Below are 20,620 nucleotides of genomic sequence, written 5' to 3'. Positions count from 1 at the left end.
CCCAGAATTAGAACTGACATATCAGGACATGTGTGTTTATGCATGACATATGAGGACATGCAAGTGTGTGCATGACATAATACTACAGTTCCTATAATTCTCAGAAATGTATCATATTAGCACAGCTCTGTTGATCTACGGTACTAAAATCTGAGCCAGTGCCATTTCCCCCCCTACATCCGTTTCCCTTCTCAATTCTTTCTGCATGTAAGAAAATTGCCACTTCAGGTGAAAGTTTAAGGAGAGAGAAGTCTGATAGAACTGGTCTCTCAGAGTGGATATAATGGACCTTTCGCCGATCTCTTCATCTGCTGAAGCCTGAATGAGTTTGCTACTCTTTTGTTGTTAGGCTGTGTTACATGCTCTCTAATTTTGATATTCATGGTAAAACTGTCATATTTGACGTAGGCGAACAAATGGCTAAATAACTACTTGCCTTGCCAAATACTTGTGCTGTTTCAATACTCGTTGGTACTGCTTCCTCTCAGCACTGTTTCCTCTCTTCTTTGCTTGTTGCTGCCCTCATTTGCCCTCACTGCCATTTTATCTGGCTATGAAGGCCCACATGAATTTGCGTGTGGGCATCATTGATGTCATAAGATGACGTACACTGTAGGTTATAACTACATCAGAGTGGCAATACGATGTCATGAATCAAATTACATGTGTTGCCAGAGCCATTTTATGATGAAGAGCAGTGAGAGCAGCTAGTCTGAGGACAGTGAGGGCAAGCAAGAAAATGGAAATTGGTAACAAGAAGCAGCAGCCATGGAGAAACAGAGCATTAAAACAGTACAAGTTTTGTTTGCAATGGGTGCCAGGGGGGAAATCTGAAAATGGGAGGTAATTTTTGACACTAGTGAAAGTGAGCCTGAAGCAGCTTCAGCCCTGCCCTCGTGTGTTCCCCACACCATGCAGTGTGGAAGTGACCAGAGGTCCTGGCATAGTTCTCTTTTTGCCTCCAGCATTGGGCCTGCTACAGCCAGACTTGGACATGTTGCTAGGCCTTTGCCAGAGGAATCCATCGTATTGCACTGCGAATGATCCCCTCAAACCATCTGAAAAAGTGGCATGGAATGAAATTGTAAGCAAATTCAAAGCCCCCTACGCTCTCCACACATTTCTATTGCCATTTCAATTTATCAGCGAGGCAGATGTCCGTTCTTTGGGGCAGCCTTTTGTGATTAATGGTCTGGCTTCTTTTTTCCTTTCACTGCAGGGAGAACTGGCCATACCGAAGCGGTGCGAGTGGTATTTCAGCCAGAAACCATCAGCTTTGAGAAACTGCTCAAGGTCTTCTGGGAGAATCATGACCCAACACAAGGTAGAGTGATGAGCGAGCCAGTATTTAATTATCTTACTAATTACAGCTGGGATAATTAGTGTTTGAGCTGCTTGGAAGAGATGAACCTTGAAATCGCACCACAGCTCGAGAGTATGATTGCAGGCGTTTATTGATGGGGTGGGGAAGAATGAGGAACTGGAAGCTCACAAGGCGGCCTTTCCCCCACCCCCCACAGATGTCTGTTCAATGAACATTCCCAGAGAGAGAGAGAGAGAGAGAGAGAGAGAGAGAGAGAGAGAGAGAGAGAGAGAGAACGAACAAGACAATAGAAAACCCTTTCACCTTTGATTACTACCAGTTCTTCCTTAATGCAATCTTTTGTCTTTCAAATTAAAGGCCTCTTTCTCCACCGCTTCACAGTTGATAATCTCACTCTGGCATGGAGCCTTTATCCTCTGGGAGTCTGGTGTGTTTTTCATCTTTTCAGAATTACTACAGGTATCTTTTATGATTAGAGAAAAATGAGCGAGAGGTCTTAAGGTGTCGGGCTTGGAGGCCACTAGTAGCAGCACATCAGACTTTTAGCCAGACTTTTGGGTTTAATAGATCCTTCCAGGAAGTGTCTGCAGGCTGAAAATAATGTGTGCCTGATGGAAACAAAAGAAAGAAATGGGGCAGTTTCAGCCGAGAGATTGTTTGGTGATAGCAAGCTCTGAAATCTCACTCGAGAGAGGAGTCCCTTGGTTCCAGAGTTGAGACCATGGGCGTGACTCTGCCTCACAAAAGCAAGGTGAGGAGTGGATGGATCCCTGACAACTTCCACCCATTCAAAAGGATTTGTTAACTGAAGTATTGAAAATAGAAATGGACTGCCTTCAAGTCAATCCCGACTTATGGCAACCCTATGAATAGGGTTTTCATGGTAAGCGGTATTCAGAGGCGGTTTTACCATTGCTTTCCTCTGAGGCTGAGAGGCAGGGACTGGCCCAAGGTCACTCAGTGAGCTTCATGGCTGTGTGGGGATTCGAACCCTGGTCTCCCAGGTCGTAGTCCAACACCTTAAGCACTACACCACACTGGCTCTCTGAGAACATAAGAACATTTGAATGTGATGGGACAAAGCTGAATGGGACATAGTTTGGATAAAATGTAAATGGACTGCCTTCAGGTCAATCCCGACTTATGGCAACCCTACTAATAGGATGTTCATGGTAAGCGGTGTTCAGAGGGGGTTCACCATTGCCTCCCTCTGAGGCTAGTCCTCCCCAGCTGGCTAGGGCCTGCTCAGCTTGCCACAGCTGCACAAGCCAGCCTCTTCCTTGTCCACAACTGCCAGCTGGGGGGCAACTGGGCTCCTTGGGACTATGCCGCTTGCCCACGGCTGCACAGGTGGCAGGGCACATAACCCCTGAGACACTCCCTGTAGGGGTGGCCCTTGACATCCAGGAGACATGAGTGGGGATTTGAATTCAGACTCCGGACTCTCAGCCAGGCTCTCCTCCCCACTGTGCTATACCAGCTGTACCGAAGTATTACTGTATACCAAATATTTATCTAGAGTGGCATCTTATTCCCAACGGTGGCCTGCCACAAGCATCCAGGAAGCTCACAAGCGTGGCTTGAAGCTAACTGTCTTCCCCATTCTTTGCTCCAGTTCAGAAGGAATGGGGCTTCCGTTTGCTCCCTGGTTGCAAGCCCTCTCCCCCCCATAGGGAAGATAAGAGAGGTGGTTAGAGCAGCCTTCCCCGGCTTATTGGCTGGGGCTGGTGGGAGTTTTAGCCCAGAACACCTGGAGCGCAGCAGGTTGGAAAAGTTTAGTTGAGAGAGGGTGCTTCCTCCCTTCAACAAGACCCAGCTGAGTATTTTTAGCAGAATGCTCAAGATTCTCTACTTTCCTCTTCTTGCCCTGTCCATTGCTGCTTTTTAACCTTGTTCAGCCCTTCCCTTTGTCACTGGTTGGCTAGTGAGCTGGTTTCCCTCCAGACTGCTGCTCCTTCATCCCAGGTGCCCTGCATTTGAGAAGACACCCTAAGCTTGCCTCTGGGGTTAACATGTCAGTTGCAATGAACACTTGCAATGTTGTAAGACATTTTGAGTTTCTTTTAGGGAAAAAGCTGAGTAAGAAATATAATATATAATGAAAATGGAAATGGACTGCCTTCAAGTCGATTCTGATTTATGGCAACTCTATGAATAGGGTTTTCATGATAAACGGTATTCAGGGGTGGTTGACCATTGCCTCCCCCTGAGGCTGAGAGGCAGTGACTGGCCCAAGGTCACCCAGTGAGCTTCATGGCTGTGTGGGGATTCGAACCCTGGTCTTCCAAGTTGTAGTCCAACTCTCTAACAACTACTCTACTGGCTCTCACATAATATATAATAATAAATAATATACATGGGGGGCATTGCATGCCCTTTGGCGAGCCTCCCACCGCATTTTCCATCCTGCATGGGATGGAGCTCTGATCCTTGTCACCTCTCCTACTTCCATGGGCTTTCCCTTGTCCCATCACCATGGATGGGGGGGGGGAGGAATAGGTGGTTCCCAGCTCCTTGACTGCTTTCAAAAGGACATTTGAATCCCTTAATCAGCAGATGTAACGAGTTAAAACAAAGCTATGTTGTAAACTGAGCGAAGCTTGTAGAACCAGTTCATTTGGGTTGCTAATGCTGAATCACCCAAGACAGAAGACCTAGGGAATCCCCCTTTCTTTTTTCTTAAGAGACCAACCTGCCACATTCCTGTGCACATATTTTTCTCAGTTTCTATCAGATCTTTATTACTCTACCCCATTTCATCTAAAGAGCCTGTTTGTTTGTCACTGGGTAGGAAAGCCTAAGCCTTTTGTAGATGCACAAGGAATCTATCATCTGCAAATAATTAGAATTAGACACCAGAAATTACATTGTTTTCCTAATGAGCAGATGTGTCTACTTAGAGGAGTGGAGGAACAGCTGTACCCATATAAAATGTGGAAGCAGGCCTAAACCACCATTACACATCATGCTATAAGCCTGCTATTTCATTTTAACATTTTAAGAATGAGGAGGGGGCAGGATCTGTACATAAACTTAGACTGATATTCATTCTCTTGGAAGGACACGTCCTCTGGAACCTTGAAAAGTATTGGAGCCGTTTTGTACAGGGGTCAAAAGTCAGTGGCCTGATTCACACATCGTTGTAAGCCAGAGTGTGGCTTACCACAGGGAGGCAAAAATACTGACTCCCATAGTAAGTCTGCATCAGATTGCTGCTGTGGGCTCCTTCAGGAGGAAGAGTAGGATATACATCAAAGGAAAATATTAACTTTCCAATCCCAGATATGTTGGACAGTTCTGCCGATTCAGGTCAGCAGGACCACACTTCTTAAGGTGGCCTGACTCAGAGCCTCCTGCAAATCTTTTAGAGGAAGAGGTCTTAGTGCCCGATTCTTTTACCCTTGGGCTCAGCTCTACCACCTTTCCAAGTCCACCAAGGCACTCTACTCCCCTCTAACCTTCAGGCAGAGAGGAGGGAGGGATGTGAAGACCACCCAGTGGTGACAGAGTTGCTGGCTCCAAGCCGGCACTCTGCCTTTTTAAATGCCTTAAATGAGTTCTCAGCTAGCTAGTATAGCACAGTGGGGAGGAGAGCCTGGCTGAGAGTCCAGAGTCTGTGAGTTCAAATCCCCGCTCGTGTCTCCTGGGTGTCAAGGGCCAGCTAAAGTTCACCCCCACAGGGAGTGGCTCAGGGGTTACGTGCCCTGCCACCTGTGCAGCCATGGGCAAGCTGCAGAGTCCCAAGGAGCCCAGTTGCCCCCCAGCTGGCAGTTGCGGACAAGGAAGGGGCTGGCTTGTGCAGCTGTGGCAAGCTGATCAGGCCCTAGCCAGCTGGGGAGGACTAGCCTCAGAGGGAGGCAATGGCAGACCCCCTCTGAGTACCGCTTACCATGAAACCCCTAGTCATAGGGTCGCCATAAGTTGGGATCAACTTGAAGGCAGTCCATTTCCCTTTCCAATTTTAGTTCTCAGCTATGGGATGGGGCACGACCACTCACCGGGTCTGCTTTCCTATTTAGATGCTGAAATAAATCATAGTGATTGTACAGTGGAAATTTTCTTTTATATTTTGGTTCTCTGATTAACTGGTGAGGTATTTCTTGCTCCTACTCTGTCAAACGTATCACTGTGTTGACTTTATTGGTTCATATGCAGCTCTGAGATGTACCTGGCCTGAAAATGGTTTCCAGGCAGTTATGTCCCAAACAGCTGCAGGAGATGGATATGAATGTGGCCTCATGTTTATTTATTTATTATTACATTTATATCGTGCCGTTCCTCCCAGAGGGCAACAAGCAATAAAACACTAAAAACATCTTTAAAACAATTCCAGTACAGATGCAGACAAGGATAAAGGTCTCTGTTTAAAAGGCTTGGTGAGAGAGGAAGGTCTTCAATAAGCGCTGAACAGACAATAGAGATGGTGCCTGTCTAATATTTAAGAGGAGGGAATTCCAAAAGATGCCACAACGCTAAAGGTCCATTTCTTATTTTGTGGAGAACAGACCTCTTGATGAGATGGTACTTGTAGGAGGCCCTCACCTGCAATCCTCAGTGATCGACTGGTTTATAAGAAGTGAGACAATCTTTCATGTGTGATTCTGTTGATAAGGCCAGATCACAAGGAATTAATACCTTGATCATCCCAGGTATCCATGCCCCACAGTTTGTATGTTCACCCTTTATTTTTCAAGCTTCAGCACTCTTCTTTCAAGAGACTGGTTTTTCTGATTTAATTCACAGAAGTGCGAGAAAGCGTGATGATAAAAGCCTGTCAAAAAAGTTTTTTTTAATTTGTTTCTAGGAAACTGAAGCTAAGAGTTTAGCTGGTAAATTACCAGTAGTAGCTCTCTTCCCCATTTTATCTCCTATGTGAGGTTTTCCCTATGCCTCTTTCATGGCCTCTCTGTCTCCTCCCATCCAACTCTCTTTACATTGCCCCTTATGTTCCCTTGCCCCCACCTTTCCCTCAGATCCCTGCTCCTTCAAGAACAGCTTGGTCTTCTCCCCTTATTCCAACCTCTCTGCCTCCCTGGGACCTAGCTGCACTTCCTTCTGGATCCTCTTCCCACCCGTATTCCCAGACCTCATTCTGTTGCCTTCCCAACATAGCTGGCTCTGCCCTGTCTTCCTGCTAGCAATATCCGTCTCCTCCTGTCCTTGGCTGAATGCAAAGTTTCCCTGTCATCCAAACCAACATGGCACAGCCAACTGAACTGAACCACCAACATTGCCGTGTGTGAAGCATCATCCATCAGTTGCTTCAGGCATATCTTTTTGCCCAGGCTTTCCCCGACCCCTAAGGTTTGATCTTATTATTACTATTTTATAATAGTGTTTTACTGGGTTATATCCTTGGTTTTATGATACAGTTTTGTTTTTCATAGTTGTGTTTTTGTATACCGCTTAGATATTTTAAAGCATTGAGCAATTTGGAACTGCTTTTAAACGAACAAGCATTGATCAGGATCAAAGGCTGCCCTGTCCAGTTCCATAGGTTCTTAAGGCTTGCAGTTGAAACAGGAAGTGTTGAAATCTAGTCAAAGCAGAATGCAGGCAAGAATAGGACCATGGACAGGTCCAAGGGAGCCTTCTGGCTGAAGCATTTTCCTCCTCTGGCAGCTGCAGAAGATGTGGTCTCCAGCTGGAGCTAAAGCCCTCCCTGGAGGGAGGAGCTGACTAGGAGATTAAATGGCCGCCACCCTATTTCGCAGTCTTTGGCTTCTGCATGGCTGGAAGATCATCCTGAATCAGAGCATTCCTTTCATTCAGGAATAAAAGCGGCTGACTGCAGTCCTAAATTTTTTAGCAACCTGGAGAACAGTTGTGTGCAAAAAAAGTGTGCTTCACAGGTCAGCAGGAATCGTGATACTCAACCACCTCTTAGAAATTCAGCAGGTCTTTAGAATCACCAGGCTTTCCTTTTATGTTATTTTGGGTGGCCAGGATGAGGGAAAATGGACAGAATAATCCCCTTCATTCTTTATGCGTTTTTCACAGCGGTGTTTGTGAGCAACACATTACTTTGGTCAGTCTTGATTTTCAATCTGCCTTAAAATGCAAGCACAAAATGGTACACAGATTATTACTAGGCTTTTAATCTTTGGTTTCATGTCTAATTAGCTACAAGAGGTTAAACCTCGCTTTTTTTTTTTAGAAGCAGCTTTTTCAGATGACTGTGTTTCAAAATTTCTCTCCTCCAACAACTATAAGGGAGCTCTTGTCTCAGCAGTGCGCTTCCTAGGGTGGTGAATGGGACCATCATAAATCCCACATTCATGAAGCCCAGATCTGAATTTCTTTTCAGCCTTGTAGCAGCCAGTGTGACCTTGAGCAAACCATGCTTTAAGTTGGATTCCTGCATTGAGCAGGGGCTTGATGGCCTTATAGGCCCCTTCCTGTTCTATGGTTCTATGAACACAATTTAGCCTAGCTTGCCTCATGGAGTTGCTAGAGTATAAATCAGGGCCCTCCAGATGTTGTTAGATTCCCAACTCCCATCAGGCCCAGCCAGAATGTCCAATGGTTAGGGTGATGGGATTTGGATAGCCACAGGTCCCCCCCCGATATAAATAAACCCAATAAGAGTGGTAAAGCAATATATACCCAAGCTGCTCTAAACCTGGTCAGCCACTTGGTCCCTCTAGCCCAGTATTGCCGACTCCTCCTACCCTTGGAGGGTGAGTGGCTACTAGCCATGAAGTCCATGTTCTGCTTCCACTGTCGGAGCCAGTATGCTTCTGAATACCAGTTGCTAGAAACCGCAGGAGGGGAGGGCACTCTTTGCACTCAGGTCCTGCTTTCAGGCATCTCATTGGGGCATCTGGTTGGCTACTGTCCTGCCCGAAGTCGAGAGATCCAGACTCTGACGCAGCTGTGATTTTTTCTCTTTTATTGAAGTTGCTGTCACATCAAAAGCAGTATGCCTCATTAACCTAATTACACTTTCTAGGAACATTTCCCTGACTAACTCTGACTAAGCATGACTCTGCAGCACTACAGCGTTGACTCAGCCCCAAAGCCCCGCCCTGCACCCCCTTAAGTAGGAATGATCTTCACGTGAATCCTCTGGCTCCTCCATAATGACCCTCTTTTGCCATCGGCGTGTGCACGGCGAAGAAGGTTGGCTCTCAGCTTCCCCCTCCGAGGGCATTGAGCGAACTGCTTGCTCAACTGTGGGAACTTGCGAGGCGCCTGGCTGGAAAACAGCAGGCGAAAGAGGTGGCACCTCAGATGCTGACTCGGGCAAGGGAGGTGCATCCAAAGGACCAGTCATCAAAGGGGCAGTCTGTGACAGCTCTGGTTGCATGTTGGCGGGGGGCCAGGCGCGGGGGAAGTTGAGGGGTCATTGACTGGAACTTGCATGCTCTGAGGAGCCAGCTCATTGTCCCAATCCTCAATGTCAGCTACTGGTGCCTGAAACCCCCCCCCCCTTCATCCTGGGGCACAACAGCTACTGTGAGAACAGGATGCTGGACTAGATGGGCCATTGGCCTGATCCAACAGGCTCTTCTTATGCTCTTATACCTTCCCCAACCTGGTGCCCTTCAGATGTCTTGGACTCCAGCTCCCATCAGCCCCAACCAGCATGGCCAATGGTCAGGGATGAAAGGAGTTGTTGCCCAACAGTATCTGGAATGCGGGCACCAGGTTGGAGAAGGCTGATCTAACTTTAAGTGGCAGCAGCTCCCTCAGGCCTCACCAGGAAGATTACCCCCCCATTACCTGCTACATGGCCCTTTAACTTGAGATGCTGAGGACTGAACCTGGGGCTTTCTTCATGTAAAGCACATGCTTTATTGCTGAGCTCTGCCCTCCTGCAGTCCACAGAAATAAATAATGATAGGCCCTATCTAAATATCAAAAGCAGGACTACAACTGAATGTCAAGAAGACTAAAGTAATGACAACAGAAGATTTCTGTAACTTTAAAGCTGACAATGAGGACATTGAACTTGTCAAGGATTATCAATACCTCGGCACAGTCACGAACCAAAATGGGGACAATAGTCAAGAAATCAGAAGAAGGCTAGGACTGGGGAGGGAAGCTATGAGAGAGCTAGAAAAGGTCCTCAAATGCAAAGATATATCACTGAACACTAAAGTCAGGACCATTCAGACCATGGTATTCCCAATCTCTATGTATGGATGTGAAAGTTGGACAGTGAAACAAGCGGATAAGAGAAAAATCAACTCATTTGAAATGTGGTGTTGGAGGAGAGCTTTGACATACCATGGCCTGTGAAAAAAACCCATAATTGGGTGTTAGAACAAATTAAACCAGAACTATCACTAGAAGCTAAATGATGAAACTGAGGTTATCATACTTTGGACACATAATGAGAAGACATGATTCACTAGAGAAGACAACAATGCTGGGAAAAACAGAGGGGAGTGGAAAAAGAGGAAGGCCAAACAAGAGATGGATTGATTCCATCAAAGAAGCCACAGACCTGAACTTACAAGATCTGAACAGGGTGGCTCATTACAGATGCTCTTGGAGGTCACTGATTCATAGAGTCGCCATAAGTCGGAGTCGACTTGGAGGCACATAACAACAATAAAAGTCGTAATCCACTTGAAGGCACATAACAACAACAACATCTAAACATCAGAAACAAGGTCACCTCTCATATTAAAAACCATCCAATCTGAGAGGCTAAAAAATGTGCTTACTGTGCGGAATACGTTTTGGGCTTCTGGGCTGGTCAGCACCTTCACAGTACAAACCATAAAGGACTGTCATTGGGTCCCTTCCCCCGTTGCTTTCCCCCCAACTGACTCCATTGAGAAACCTGAAACAAGCAGCTCATAGTGGTAACGCAGAGGCACTGGCTTCTCTGTGGTCCACAGTTTCACCAGACACAATTGCAGTTGGGTACCTGAGCTGCTGAGTTGCTCCTCCGGGCTTAGAGCTGATGCTCCATTTGCCAAACAAGTGGGATGGCCTTAATGCCAGCTCATTAACATACCATGACCTTCTCTTCAGAACATTCCCTTGGCAACTCTTAAGGCTCTGTTCACGGGAATCGTTACAGTGAGTGATGGGATGGAGCCAGGTTGACACGGTACAAATGACTTCTGCTAAATAATCATATGATGAGCTGCAGGAAGGGAGTTTTATTAGTCTTAACTCAGCAGGTATTGATTGGGGGGAGAGGAAAATGGTTGATTGATATATCAGAAGGCAAATGACAGCAGCAGAAAACTCTGTAAATCAAAGATACATTTTTACAACCAAAGGAAGAGCTATGAGCTGCCCTTTACAGTTTCACTGCACCACGCCAAAGAGTGTTTCAGATCATAGTACCGTAATCTGTCTCTATTACCACTTCGATCCTTTGAGAATAGAGGGAAACTGAAAATGGTTCCATTAGGTTCTTGTCTCTCGGGGGGGGGGGGGGAGAGTAGATTAGGAGTGGTATATGTGTGTCTCTCAAAATGCCACTGTAATGCAACTTTACACTAAAAATGAATTAGACTTGATGATTCCACTTTGGAATGCAGCATGGGCACCAGCAGACCTGAATTATTCATCTGGATGCAAATGCTACTGCAAGAATCGTTTTGGCTGCTGCTTGATCTGTAGACTACCAAAATCCGGCAAATTTCTGTGACTACTAAAGGCTTCTTAGTTATCGTAGGCTGTGCTGGATGTGTACAAGACCTTCTTTGCTTCCTGACTCGGTAACACGATTGCACTGCATTGGAACAGGGGGCCCAGGCAGTTGCATGTCATATTGTGGTCTGCATTCTGGTGAGCCCCTGATCAAACCTGAAGCATGGTGGAACCTCAGTTCAACTGCCAAATTTCAGCTACTGTGGAATTTGGGGGCATTTCTAGATAATACTCTTCACCCCTCCTGTTTGATATCTTTCTGGAGGTTTAGTAACTTATTTGTGCGCTCAGGATGAAGGCCGCTGTAATTTACATCACAGCAAAATGTATTTAAACAACCCTCCCCCCCCAAAAAATATGCCTTACCCCATAACTTCATAGCTGTTGCATGTAGGCAAGTGTGGTTGTGTCTGTGTGTGCCTCTTTCTCCCTGCCACCCTGGCCAGTCTTCTGGCAGAAAAGCTGGCAGACACCCTTTGCCTTATGGCCCTGTTTTCCTGTGGCTTGAGGTGTGGTTTGTTTTTTTTGTCTTTAGAACTTATCTGATGGATAGCTCTTGGGAAAACGGGGCATTCCTAGTCAGATCATTGTTCCATCTAGCTCAGCACTGTCAACACTGGCTAGCAGTGGCTCTCTAGGGCTGCAGAGGAAACATTCCCAGAGCGATCTTGAGATGCCAGGGATTGAACTAGATATCTTGCAATCAAAGTAGGTGCCCTCCTCTTTGTAACTGGCCTGACCCAGTCAAAGTCAACACATTTTAAGTGCTATTGGTTTCAGTAGGAGCGTTAAGCCCATGTTTAACTGACCATTAAAATCAGTAGGGTGTGAAATTGCTTAATGTTGGCTGAGTAAGGTGCCCATTATTTTTAACTGTTTTGTATTTCTTCTTGAGGGCCGACACGGCAACAGGTTTCCATAGCAGAGTTGGCTCTATTAGTTTATACAAATTAATTCATAGCCATCCAATTCTAGGGCAGCTGCACAATGGCCTCTTAGGGACTGGCTGCAATTCAAAAGGGCAGGTGCTTACTATTTAAATGAGCAGATTTCTGCATATAGTTTAAGGAGCATCTCTCTTTATAGGCCCATCCATCCATTCAGATCAATGGAAAAAGTCCCAAAATTTCTTCTGTATGTGGAACGAAGTGGAACTGGATCTTTTCAGCAGCCCCCAATATCTCTGGACTTAAATGTCTGGAGGGAGGTTGTTCATTTAAGTCCGGTTTTGTCTGATCTTGGAAACAGATATGACTTTTCAATGTAGGTGGTCATTTGGTTCCTAAAGTTCAGCACCTAGTGATACAGTATTTTAAGGATCACAGCTTTGTTATATTTGTCAAGGATTTTGGCTTATAACCTGTCTATCCTTTTTTTTTTTAAGTGAGATGGCAATGCTCTCCCTAGCGAGGTCTGCCAGGCATCTTTGTTGACAAATTTTCGGTGCCAGGTGAAGACTTGTCTTTTCTCCTGGGCATTTGATAGACTGTGATGATGTTGTTTTGTTATTAGTGTGTTGTCCAGTTCCCTGTGGCTGTTGTGGTGATTGGTTGCTCTACTTTTATGGCATTATGTATTTATGTTGGGAGAAAAGGTGGGATATAAATCTAATAAATAAATTAAATAAATAAAATATAATAATATTTATGTTTTTAATGTGTTGTAAGTCACTTGGAGACCTTCAAGCAGCAAGCAACTATTATTATTATTATTATCAGGATCAGTCATTCTATGGTATTGTTGAATTTTTTGCCTTGTTTGTTGCTTGTTGGGTTAGTGGATTGCTGCAATTAATAGTTACCAGGGGGAGTGGATAGTAAACATTGGTGGTTCTTTGAAAATAAAAAAAGTTTTTTAAAACCACATCAATGTTCTCTTGAAGATAAATGGTGCATTTATATAAAACAACAACAGTAAATTGTGCACTTACATGAAACAAGAGGTGCCAAAGCGTGGGGTGTCATTGGCTGCATTTCACCTTACTTGCATTACCTCACATGGTGGCAGAGTCTGCCTCTGGCCTGCCTTTTTTTTTTTTGCACTGCAGAAAGGTAGATTGTTAAATTCCATAAGGAGGTCCAGACTGTTATGACAACACAGCACTGTGGTGGCACAGCCCAGAAATCATTTAGCTCATCATAGCTGCAACAGTTCACAGGATGGCTAGGGTATGAGACACAAAGTCTGTCCTGTTACGCTACTTGTGAGGTACGTTCTCATGATAACTGCTTCTATCATTATTTCATGCCTTTTGGCTCCTCAGCAGTGAAGCATTTGACCCTTGGCATTTCCAGGCAGGGCTGGGAATGTCCCCTGTCTGAAAACCCTGGAGAGCTGCTGCCCATTTGTGTAGTCAGTACTGAGTTAGATGGACCAGTGGCCTGGTTCAGTAGTATAAGGCAGCTTTGCATGTTCCCATGCTCCTATGTTCACTTCCCATATGTTTCCATCAACCGCCATCCTACCTGCCTGTTCCAGAGAGGTGACAACAAGGCTGTCCTCTGTTGAGTTGACTGGGACCAATTGCTATTTGGCTCTTACCTTCCCAGAATTGCCTTTATCAGTTGCCGTTCCACCTTGCCGTTATCTGACAGTATGCGTAGCTCAGTGGTAGAACATCTGCCTTGCATTCAGAAGGTCTCAGCATCTCCAGGTAGGCTTGCAAGAGACTCCCTGCCTGAAACCCTGGAGAGCCACTGCCAGTCAGTGTAGACAATACTGAGCTAGATGGACAAAGGCCTGACTCCGTCTAACGCAGCTTCTTATATTGTTATGTTTCTATGCCAGCCCACAACATGCCATCAGTTGGGCGGGTGCACCAATGCCTCCACTCAATCTCATTCTGGAATGTGGCCCTCTTTTAATCTTCAACCCATTCCCCCCTCCCCTTCTATTGCCACTGAGCGAGGAACAGGGCCCTCTTTCTTTTTCAAACAGATCAGGGTTATAAGGAAACCTTGCCAGCTCCTGCAAGGATGCAGAACCACCTCTTCAGATAAGCGCTCCCCATTCATTAGAGAGATATTTTAAAGACCCTTTTACAATTGGATACTTTGAGTGATTTTATGATGCAAAAAGCCCCCACAAAAAACCTTAGGAGCCTCTTGATTTCAATGAATTAAACCACGGCACATAATGCAATCACTCACTTGATTTCTCTTAATGCCTTACAGCTGTACTTGGCTGCTGGTGATGTCACCAAACCATAATATATGTTTAGTTTTCCCCACTTCATGTCTATTGAAGCGAAAGAGAAATGCACTTGATAAAAATGTCAACTGTGGGTGCACAATACACACAGGGCTTGTTTTTCTAAATGTATAGAAGGAGAGCACTAGAATTAGATTGGTTTATATCTATACGCTCTGAGATGTATAACTAAGCCACCCACCCCTTCTTGTTTTTTGGTTGTTGTTTAATCTTAGGGATGAGCCAAGGGAATGATGTCGGCACACAGTACCGCTCTGCCATCTACACATTCTCCTCGGAACAGATGGAAGCTGCTTTGAGATCCAAAGAAGATTACCAAAAGGTAAGGCTGAGCACACCTTACAAGTGAGGGGGCTTTTAGACCTTCCACAAGTGTCCATCCTTTGTAAAAAAAGCCATCATCCATTTTTTAGCCAACAAGCTGCACATTGCTGCAAAGTTTATCAGACTTCAAGGAGCCAGAATTAGTTTTCTAGGATCCTTGGAGAGACTAACTGCCTGTTGGGTTTCCTGCCTTGCTCTTAGCTTCCGTGCACTTACATGAGAGATCATTTTGGCTTCGGTATACTTTTCCCCATGGTATCATACCTAACAGAAGAGAGAATTTATCACTCCGACCTGCAAACGTCATGTTGCTGTTGCCATCTCTCTCTGTGACAACATCTGGGCTTTGCATGGCCATGGTGTATACAGTTCCAGTTTCTGCTTCTCAAGTATTTCAATCTCCTGGCATTATCCCTTTTTTCTTAATACTTTTGGCAGCTATGGGCAAAACCAACTGAGCACCGGGCAGCGGTTTTCATATTCATGACCTTAGGTTATCAGTTTGCTTGCCAATGAGTCTACGTATTTCCTGAGAAATCCTGCATCCAATTCTCAGTCATATCCTGGAGTGTCCCCCGGTTTGCACAGGGCACTGGTCAGACCTCTTAGGCTTTATCATTGGTCCATGTCATCTGCAAGTGCATCCTAGTCCTTCAGGGAAATTTGCCTGCCATTATCTTTTAGGAACATAGGAAGCTGCCTCATGCTTGAGTCAGACCATTGGTCCATCTGGCTCAGTATTGTCTACACCGACTGGCAACGGCTCTCCAGAGCTTCAAGCAGGAGACCATCCCAGCCCTGCCTGGAGATGCTGGGGATTGAACCTGGGACCTTCTGCATGCAAGGCAAATACTCTACCATTTCCTTGAGGAACCCCTAATAAGCATCCAAGGAATCCCAGAAAGAGTCTGAACGCTGCGCAACACGGAGATACTTTCACTGAATTTCAGTTCTCATCCCTGTAATCAAGTAGGAGGTTGTCCCCACAGTTTTTGTCTGGGGGTATCTTGGAAGGCTGATGTGAATCACAGCTGGGAGGGCGCTGTGGTGCTCAGGTCTTGCGTCCAGGTTTCCCATAGGCATCTGGTTGACTGTTGTGAGAACAGGATGTTGGGCTAGATGGGCCATTGGCCTGATCCTGTAGGCTGTTCTTAAGGTGTAAAGTCCCCAAGAGTGGCAGGCAACTAGTAAGTTTGCTGCTCTCTGAAATGCTAAAATGTGCAATAACTTTCTCCTGACATACACTCTGTACCAGCATCTTCTATGCACCATTTAAGCTCTCTGTCGGTAAGGGTTGCTTTGTTCTCATCATTGTCAGACAAAGCTCTGGCTGTGCATCTGATATTTAAGCGAGTCAGGGAGCCTCAGCATGGATGGAGCTCTGTATTCTCATCAGGAGCCTCATGGAGCATTGGGTCTTTTGCAGAGAGGCACGACTTGGTAACATTCGCTCCACCTTTGCACCCATCTTGAAATAACAAGCACAGACTATTTACGTGGCACATGAAGCTGCACTGTCTTGGGGCTAGGACAGTGCCTCCTTCAAAGCCACGGCACCCGACCAGCTGATTAGTCTCCGAAGACTAGAAGCAGACTAGCCTTTCCTAGGTGGCATTTGCACATGTCGTTAGGGCCTAGTTGCAAAGGTGTGTGGTTGTCAGAAGCCGTGCCATCCTGAGAGCTCGTGTTACCTTTTCGCCTAGCTTTAGTCATTATATTTATTTATTTATTGCATTTATACCCCGCCTTTCTTTTCTCCGTTGAAACCCAAGGCGGCTTACATATGGTTCCCAGGCAGTCTCCCATCCAGGCACTGACCAGACCTGACCCTGCTTAGCTTCAGCAGGGAGCTGGCCACATGTGCCTTCAGACCATAGCCTGGGTCTGTGAGATGCTTCGTCTCCCTCCCTGCATCAGTATTACAAATCCGTGATCTGTGACACCCCTCTTCCTGTGGATTCCCCCCTTGTCACAAGTGGCAGCCAATGAAGCGAAGGGGGGGGGGAATGCAGGCGAATGGACATGACACGACATCTTTTGCGTTGCTTCAGTGTTATCCAGGGAGAAGGAGAGACCCAAGGCTACAATTTCCCCATTTCTTCTCTAAATTCTAGTTCTGGCTTGAGTAGCCAGGCCAGCGTGGGGCAACTTTAACTGTGTGACATGGTATGCGCCATTCGATATTTTAGTAGCTAGACACAAAGGAAGCTGCCGTATGCCAGGTCAGACTGTCTGTCCCCCTAGCCCAGTATTGTCTCCACTGACAGTTTCAGGCAGAGAGCAGGCTTTCCTATCACTTGCTATCTATGTCCCTATTTACTAGATCCACCAGGGATTGAATCTGGGACCTTCTGCCTGCAAAGTGAGTTATGGTCCCTCCTCAATGACTCCTGCAGCCCCCCACCCCCAATACTGGTTTTTCTTTCCCTGTGGGCTGTGTTAAAACTTGGGTTTGTAGTTCTCCCCACCCCCCTCGAGGACTGTGGTTGCATCTGGTTAAGTTAACTCTGTCGATTTCATTGTGTTGCTATTTGAACTCAATTCTGGAGAAGGGGTCAAAGCTGAAGGCATAACTCTTCCTCCGCCATCACCTCCCAAACATTTCCCGAATGAAACAAAAGAAAAAGAAAGGGGTGGGGTGGGGAGTGGGACAGTACCGTCCCATACCTATAGATTTGAGGTTTTGCTTGGCCCATATTGCCAGCTGTGTCCCATGAAGCGTTAAGCATTTTGCGTAGTGAACTTGCACATTTCAAGCCGGCAGGTTTGACTCTCGGCTTAGCCCCCACAAGCTGAGGTCCAGGTCAGCTGCACCTCCGTGCGGTGCTCAACCTGGAGCTGGCTCTCCTGTCACTGTCTTGTCGGTTTCGGGCTGCCAGCTTGGGTGGAGAAGTACCGGCCTGTGACTGACTGAGAGGAGGTCAGATGTGGCTGTGAGAACACACAAGCACTGCCCCTCTACTCAGGCACCGCAGCCTCATCTGCAAGGGCCTCTCAGTCTCCAGCCTTCCTTCCCTTCCCTGTCCCCCTTTCCTCCCTCCTGACATGCTACCTTTCCATGTGAAAGGGTGTGTGCGGTTTTGCTTTTTGTTTACTGGATGCACACCGTAAGCAAAAAGCAAAATGTTGCACACAAGAGCACATTGAACAGAGTTGATCTCTGCTTGCGGTCCAAGATGATGCATTCCCAACAGAGTTGCCCCCCTGACCTTCTCCCCACATATTTGACTCCCTTCAGTCAGACTTGATGAATGTAAAGGGCAAGGCTATTCCAAACTTACTCGCCAGCCTCGTTCTCCGTGTCTCCTTATCTCCAGAGTGGTTCATTGTACTACTTAATCCATGTATACCTCTTTGTTCAATTCCTCCCCCCCCCATGTTACTCTCAGCTGTTCCTCTCATGCTAATTTTCTTGCATTTTAGCCCAGACTTCCCCTTTTTTCTGTACCATTTTTTCCTGCTTATCTGCACATATGTTTGTTGGAAGATCCAGTCACTGGAATTGTTCATAGCACGTTTAAATTAAATACATTTATCTGTTCTTGGGACAACATATAATTTAGGTAATGTGTAGTGTCTACTCAGAAGCAAGCCTTATCGGGATCAAAGGGACTTACTCCCGCTTCAGTGAATATAGGATTGCAATTTTAGGTATTTGTGTGTGTGTTATGTGCCTTCAAGTCGATTACGACTTATGGTGACCCTATGAATTAGCGACCTCCAGTAGCATCTGTTGTAGACCACCCTGTTTAGATCTTGTAAGTTCAGGTCTGTGGCTTCCTTTATGGAATCAATCCATCTCTTGTTTGGCCTTCCTCTTTTTCTACTCCCTTCTGTTTTTCCCAGCATTATGGTCTTTTCTAGTGAATCATGTCTTCTCATGATGTGTCCAAAGTATGATAACCTCAGTTTCATCATTTTAGCTTCTGGTGACAGTTCTGGTTTAATTTGTTCTAACACCCAATTATTTGTCTTTTTTGCAGTCCGTGGTATGCGCAAAGCTCTCCTCCAACACCACATTTCAAATGAGTTGATTTTTCTCTCATCTGCTTTTTTCACTGTCCAACTTTCACATCCATACAAAGAGATCAGGAATACCATGGTCTGAATGGTCCTGACTTTAGTGTTCAGTGATACATCTTTGCATTTGAGGACCTTTTCTAGTTCTCTCGTAGCTGCCCTCCCCAGTCCTAGCCTTCTTCTGTTTTCTTGACTTTTGTCTCCATTTTGGTTAATGACTGTGCCAAGGTATTAATAATCCTTGACAAATTCAGTGTCCTCATTGTCAACTTTAAAGTTACAGAAATCTTCTGTTGTCATTTACTTTAGTCTTCTTGATGTTCAGCTGTAGCCCTGCTTTTGTGCTTTCCTCTTTAACTTTCATCAGCATTCGTTTCAAGTCATTACTAGTTTCTCCCTCCAATTTTCACACCTCCTTCATCTTGGTCCAGTCCTGCTTTCTGTATGATATGTTCTGCATATAGATTAAACAAATAGGGTGATAAAATCAGAGCTTGGAAAAGTTACTTTTTTGAACTACAACTCCCATCAGCCCAATCCAGTGGCCATGCTGGCTGGGGCTGATGGGGGTTGTAGTTCAAAAAAGTAACTTTTCCAAGCTCTGGATAAAATACACCTCTGTCTCATACTGTTTCCGATTGGGAACCAATCGGTTTCCCCATATTTGGTCCATACAGTAGCCTCTTGTCCAGAGTATAGGTTACGCATCAGGACAATCAGATGCTGTGGCACTCCCATTTCTCTTAAAGCATTTCATAGTTTTTAATTTCATTTCATTTTTAATTTGTATACCACATTTCTACATCACTGCACTCAAGGCGATTTACAACCATAGAAATGACAAAAATATACAGAAGTAATCATACTATCATCCTATAATGCTACAAAATATAAAGTAATACAAAATAAGCTTAAACAACAAATGATACAAAAATACACAATATTACATATATAAGTGTTGCACCAATACAGATTACTATTAAATAAACCCCATATCAGTCCCTTCTGCTTCTAACATACACACCCTCTCAGGCACCTGGCTGTCACCAGGACCCAAACACAACTCACCCCCAGAATCTCACGACAAAGAAGGGAAGTTTTTTGTCATTACACAATCAAAGGCTTTGCTGTAATCTATGAAACACAGGGTGATTTTCTTCTGAAATTCCTTGGTCCGTTCCATTATCCAACGTATATTTGCAATATGATCTCTGGTACCTCTTCCCTTTCTAAATCCAGTTTGGACATCTGGCATTTCTTGTTCCATATATCTTGAGCATTACTTTACTTGCATTAAGGCAGTAGTTTGATTATTACTGCATTCCCTGGGATCCCTTTCTTTGGAACTGGGATATATATTGAACACTTCCAGTCTGTGAGCCATTGTTTTCCATATTTGTTGACAAATTTTTATCAAAATTTGGGCAGATTCTGTCTCAGTAACTTGTAGCAACTCTATTGGTATGCCATCTATTCCTGGTGATTTGTTTCTTCCAAGTATTTTAAGAGCAGCTTCCACCTTGCATTCTGAAATTTCTGGTTCTTCATACGGTTCCTCCATGAATGAATCTGTCATCCTTGCATATCTTCTATATAATTCTTCAGTGTATTGCTTCCATCTTCCTTTTATTTCATCTCTTGTCAGTCAGTGTGTTCCCCTGTTGATTATTCAACATCCCTACTCTTGGTTTGAATTTACTTTGACTTCTCTAATCTTTTGGAATAGGGCTCTATTCTGCCTTTTTAATTATCCTCTTCTATTTCTGTACAATAATTATTGTAGTAGTTCTCTTTGTCTCTATGTACTAGTCACTGTATTGTTGCATTTAGGGTTCTAACCGTGTTTCTGTCTTTAACCATTTTAAGAGTTTTGTCAGTCATCCATTGAGGTCTTCTCTCTTTTTAACTAGAGGGATTGTCTTTTTGCATTCTTCCCTGATAATGTCTCTGACTTCACTCCATAGTTCTTCCGGTTTTCTGTCAACTAAGTTTAAAGCCTCAAATCTGTTCCTTATTTGATCTTTATATCCTTCTCGGATGTTATTTTAATTGTATTTTGACATTATGATTGCTTTGTTGTTCTTCTTTAGCTTTACTCTGATTTTCGATACGACCAGTTCATGA

At 45.0% G+C, this 20,620-nt stretch overlaps 1 protein-coding gene across 2 annotated transcripts in view; it reads left to right on the top strand.

Moving 5' to 3' along the window:
- Positions 1-20,620, top strand: part of MSRA (methionine sulfoxide reductase A) — a 296,741-nt gene that overhangs the window by 169,233 nt on the left and 106,888 nt on the right. For both annotated transcript variants that reach the window (XM_061625813.1, XM_061625814.1), the window contains exons 4-5: positions 1,220-1,324; positions 14,368-14,474. In XM_061625813.1, coding sequence (XP_061481797.1) covers positions 1,220-1,324; positions 14,368-14,474 — 212 coding nt within the window. The remainder of the gene's footprint in view (positions 1-1,219; positions 1,325-14,367; positions 14,475-20,620) is intronic.

The sequence above is a fragment of the Rhineura floridana genome, chromosome 4 (genome assembly GCF_030035675.1).
Source record: "Rhineura floridana isolate rRhiFlo1 chromosome 4, rRhiFlo1.hap2, whole genome shotgun sequence".
In the NCBI taxonomy this organism is placed as follows: Eukaryota; Metazoa; Chordata; class Lepidosauria; order Squamata; family Rhineuridae; genus Rhineura; species Rhineura floridana.
This window is presented reverse-complemented; position numbering and strand designations above follow the sequence as displayed.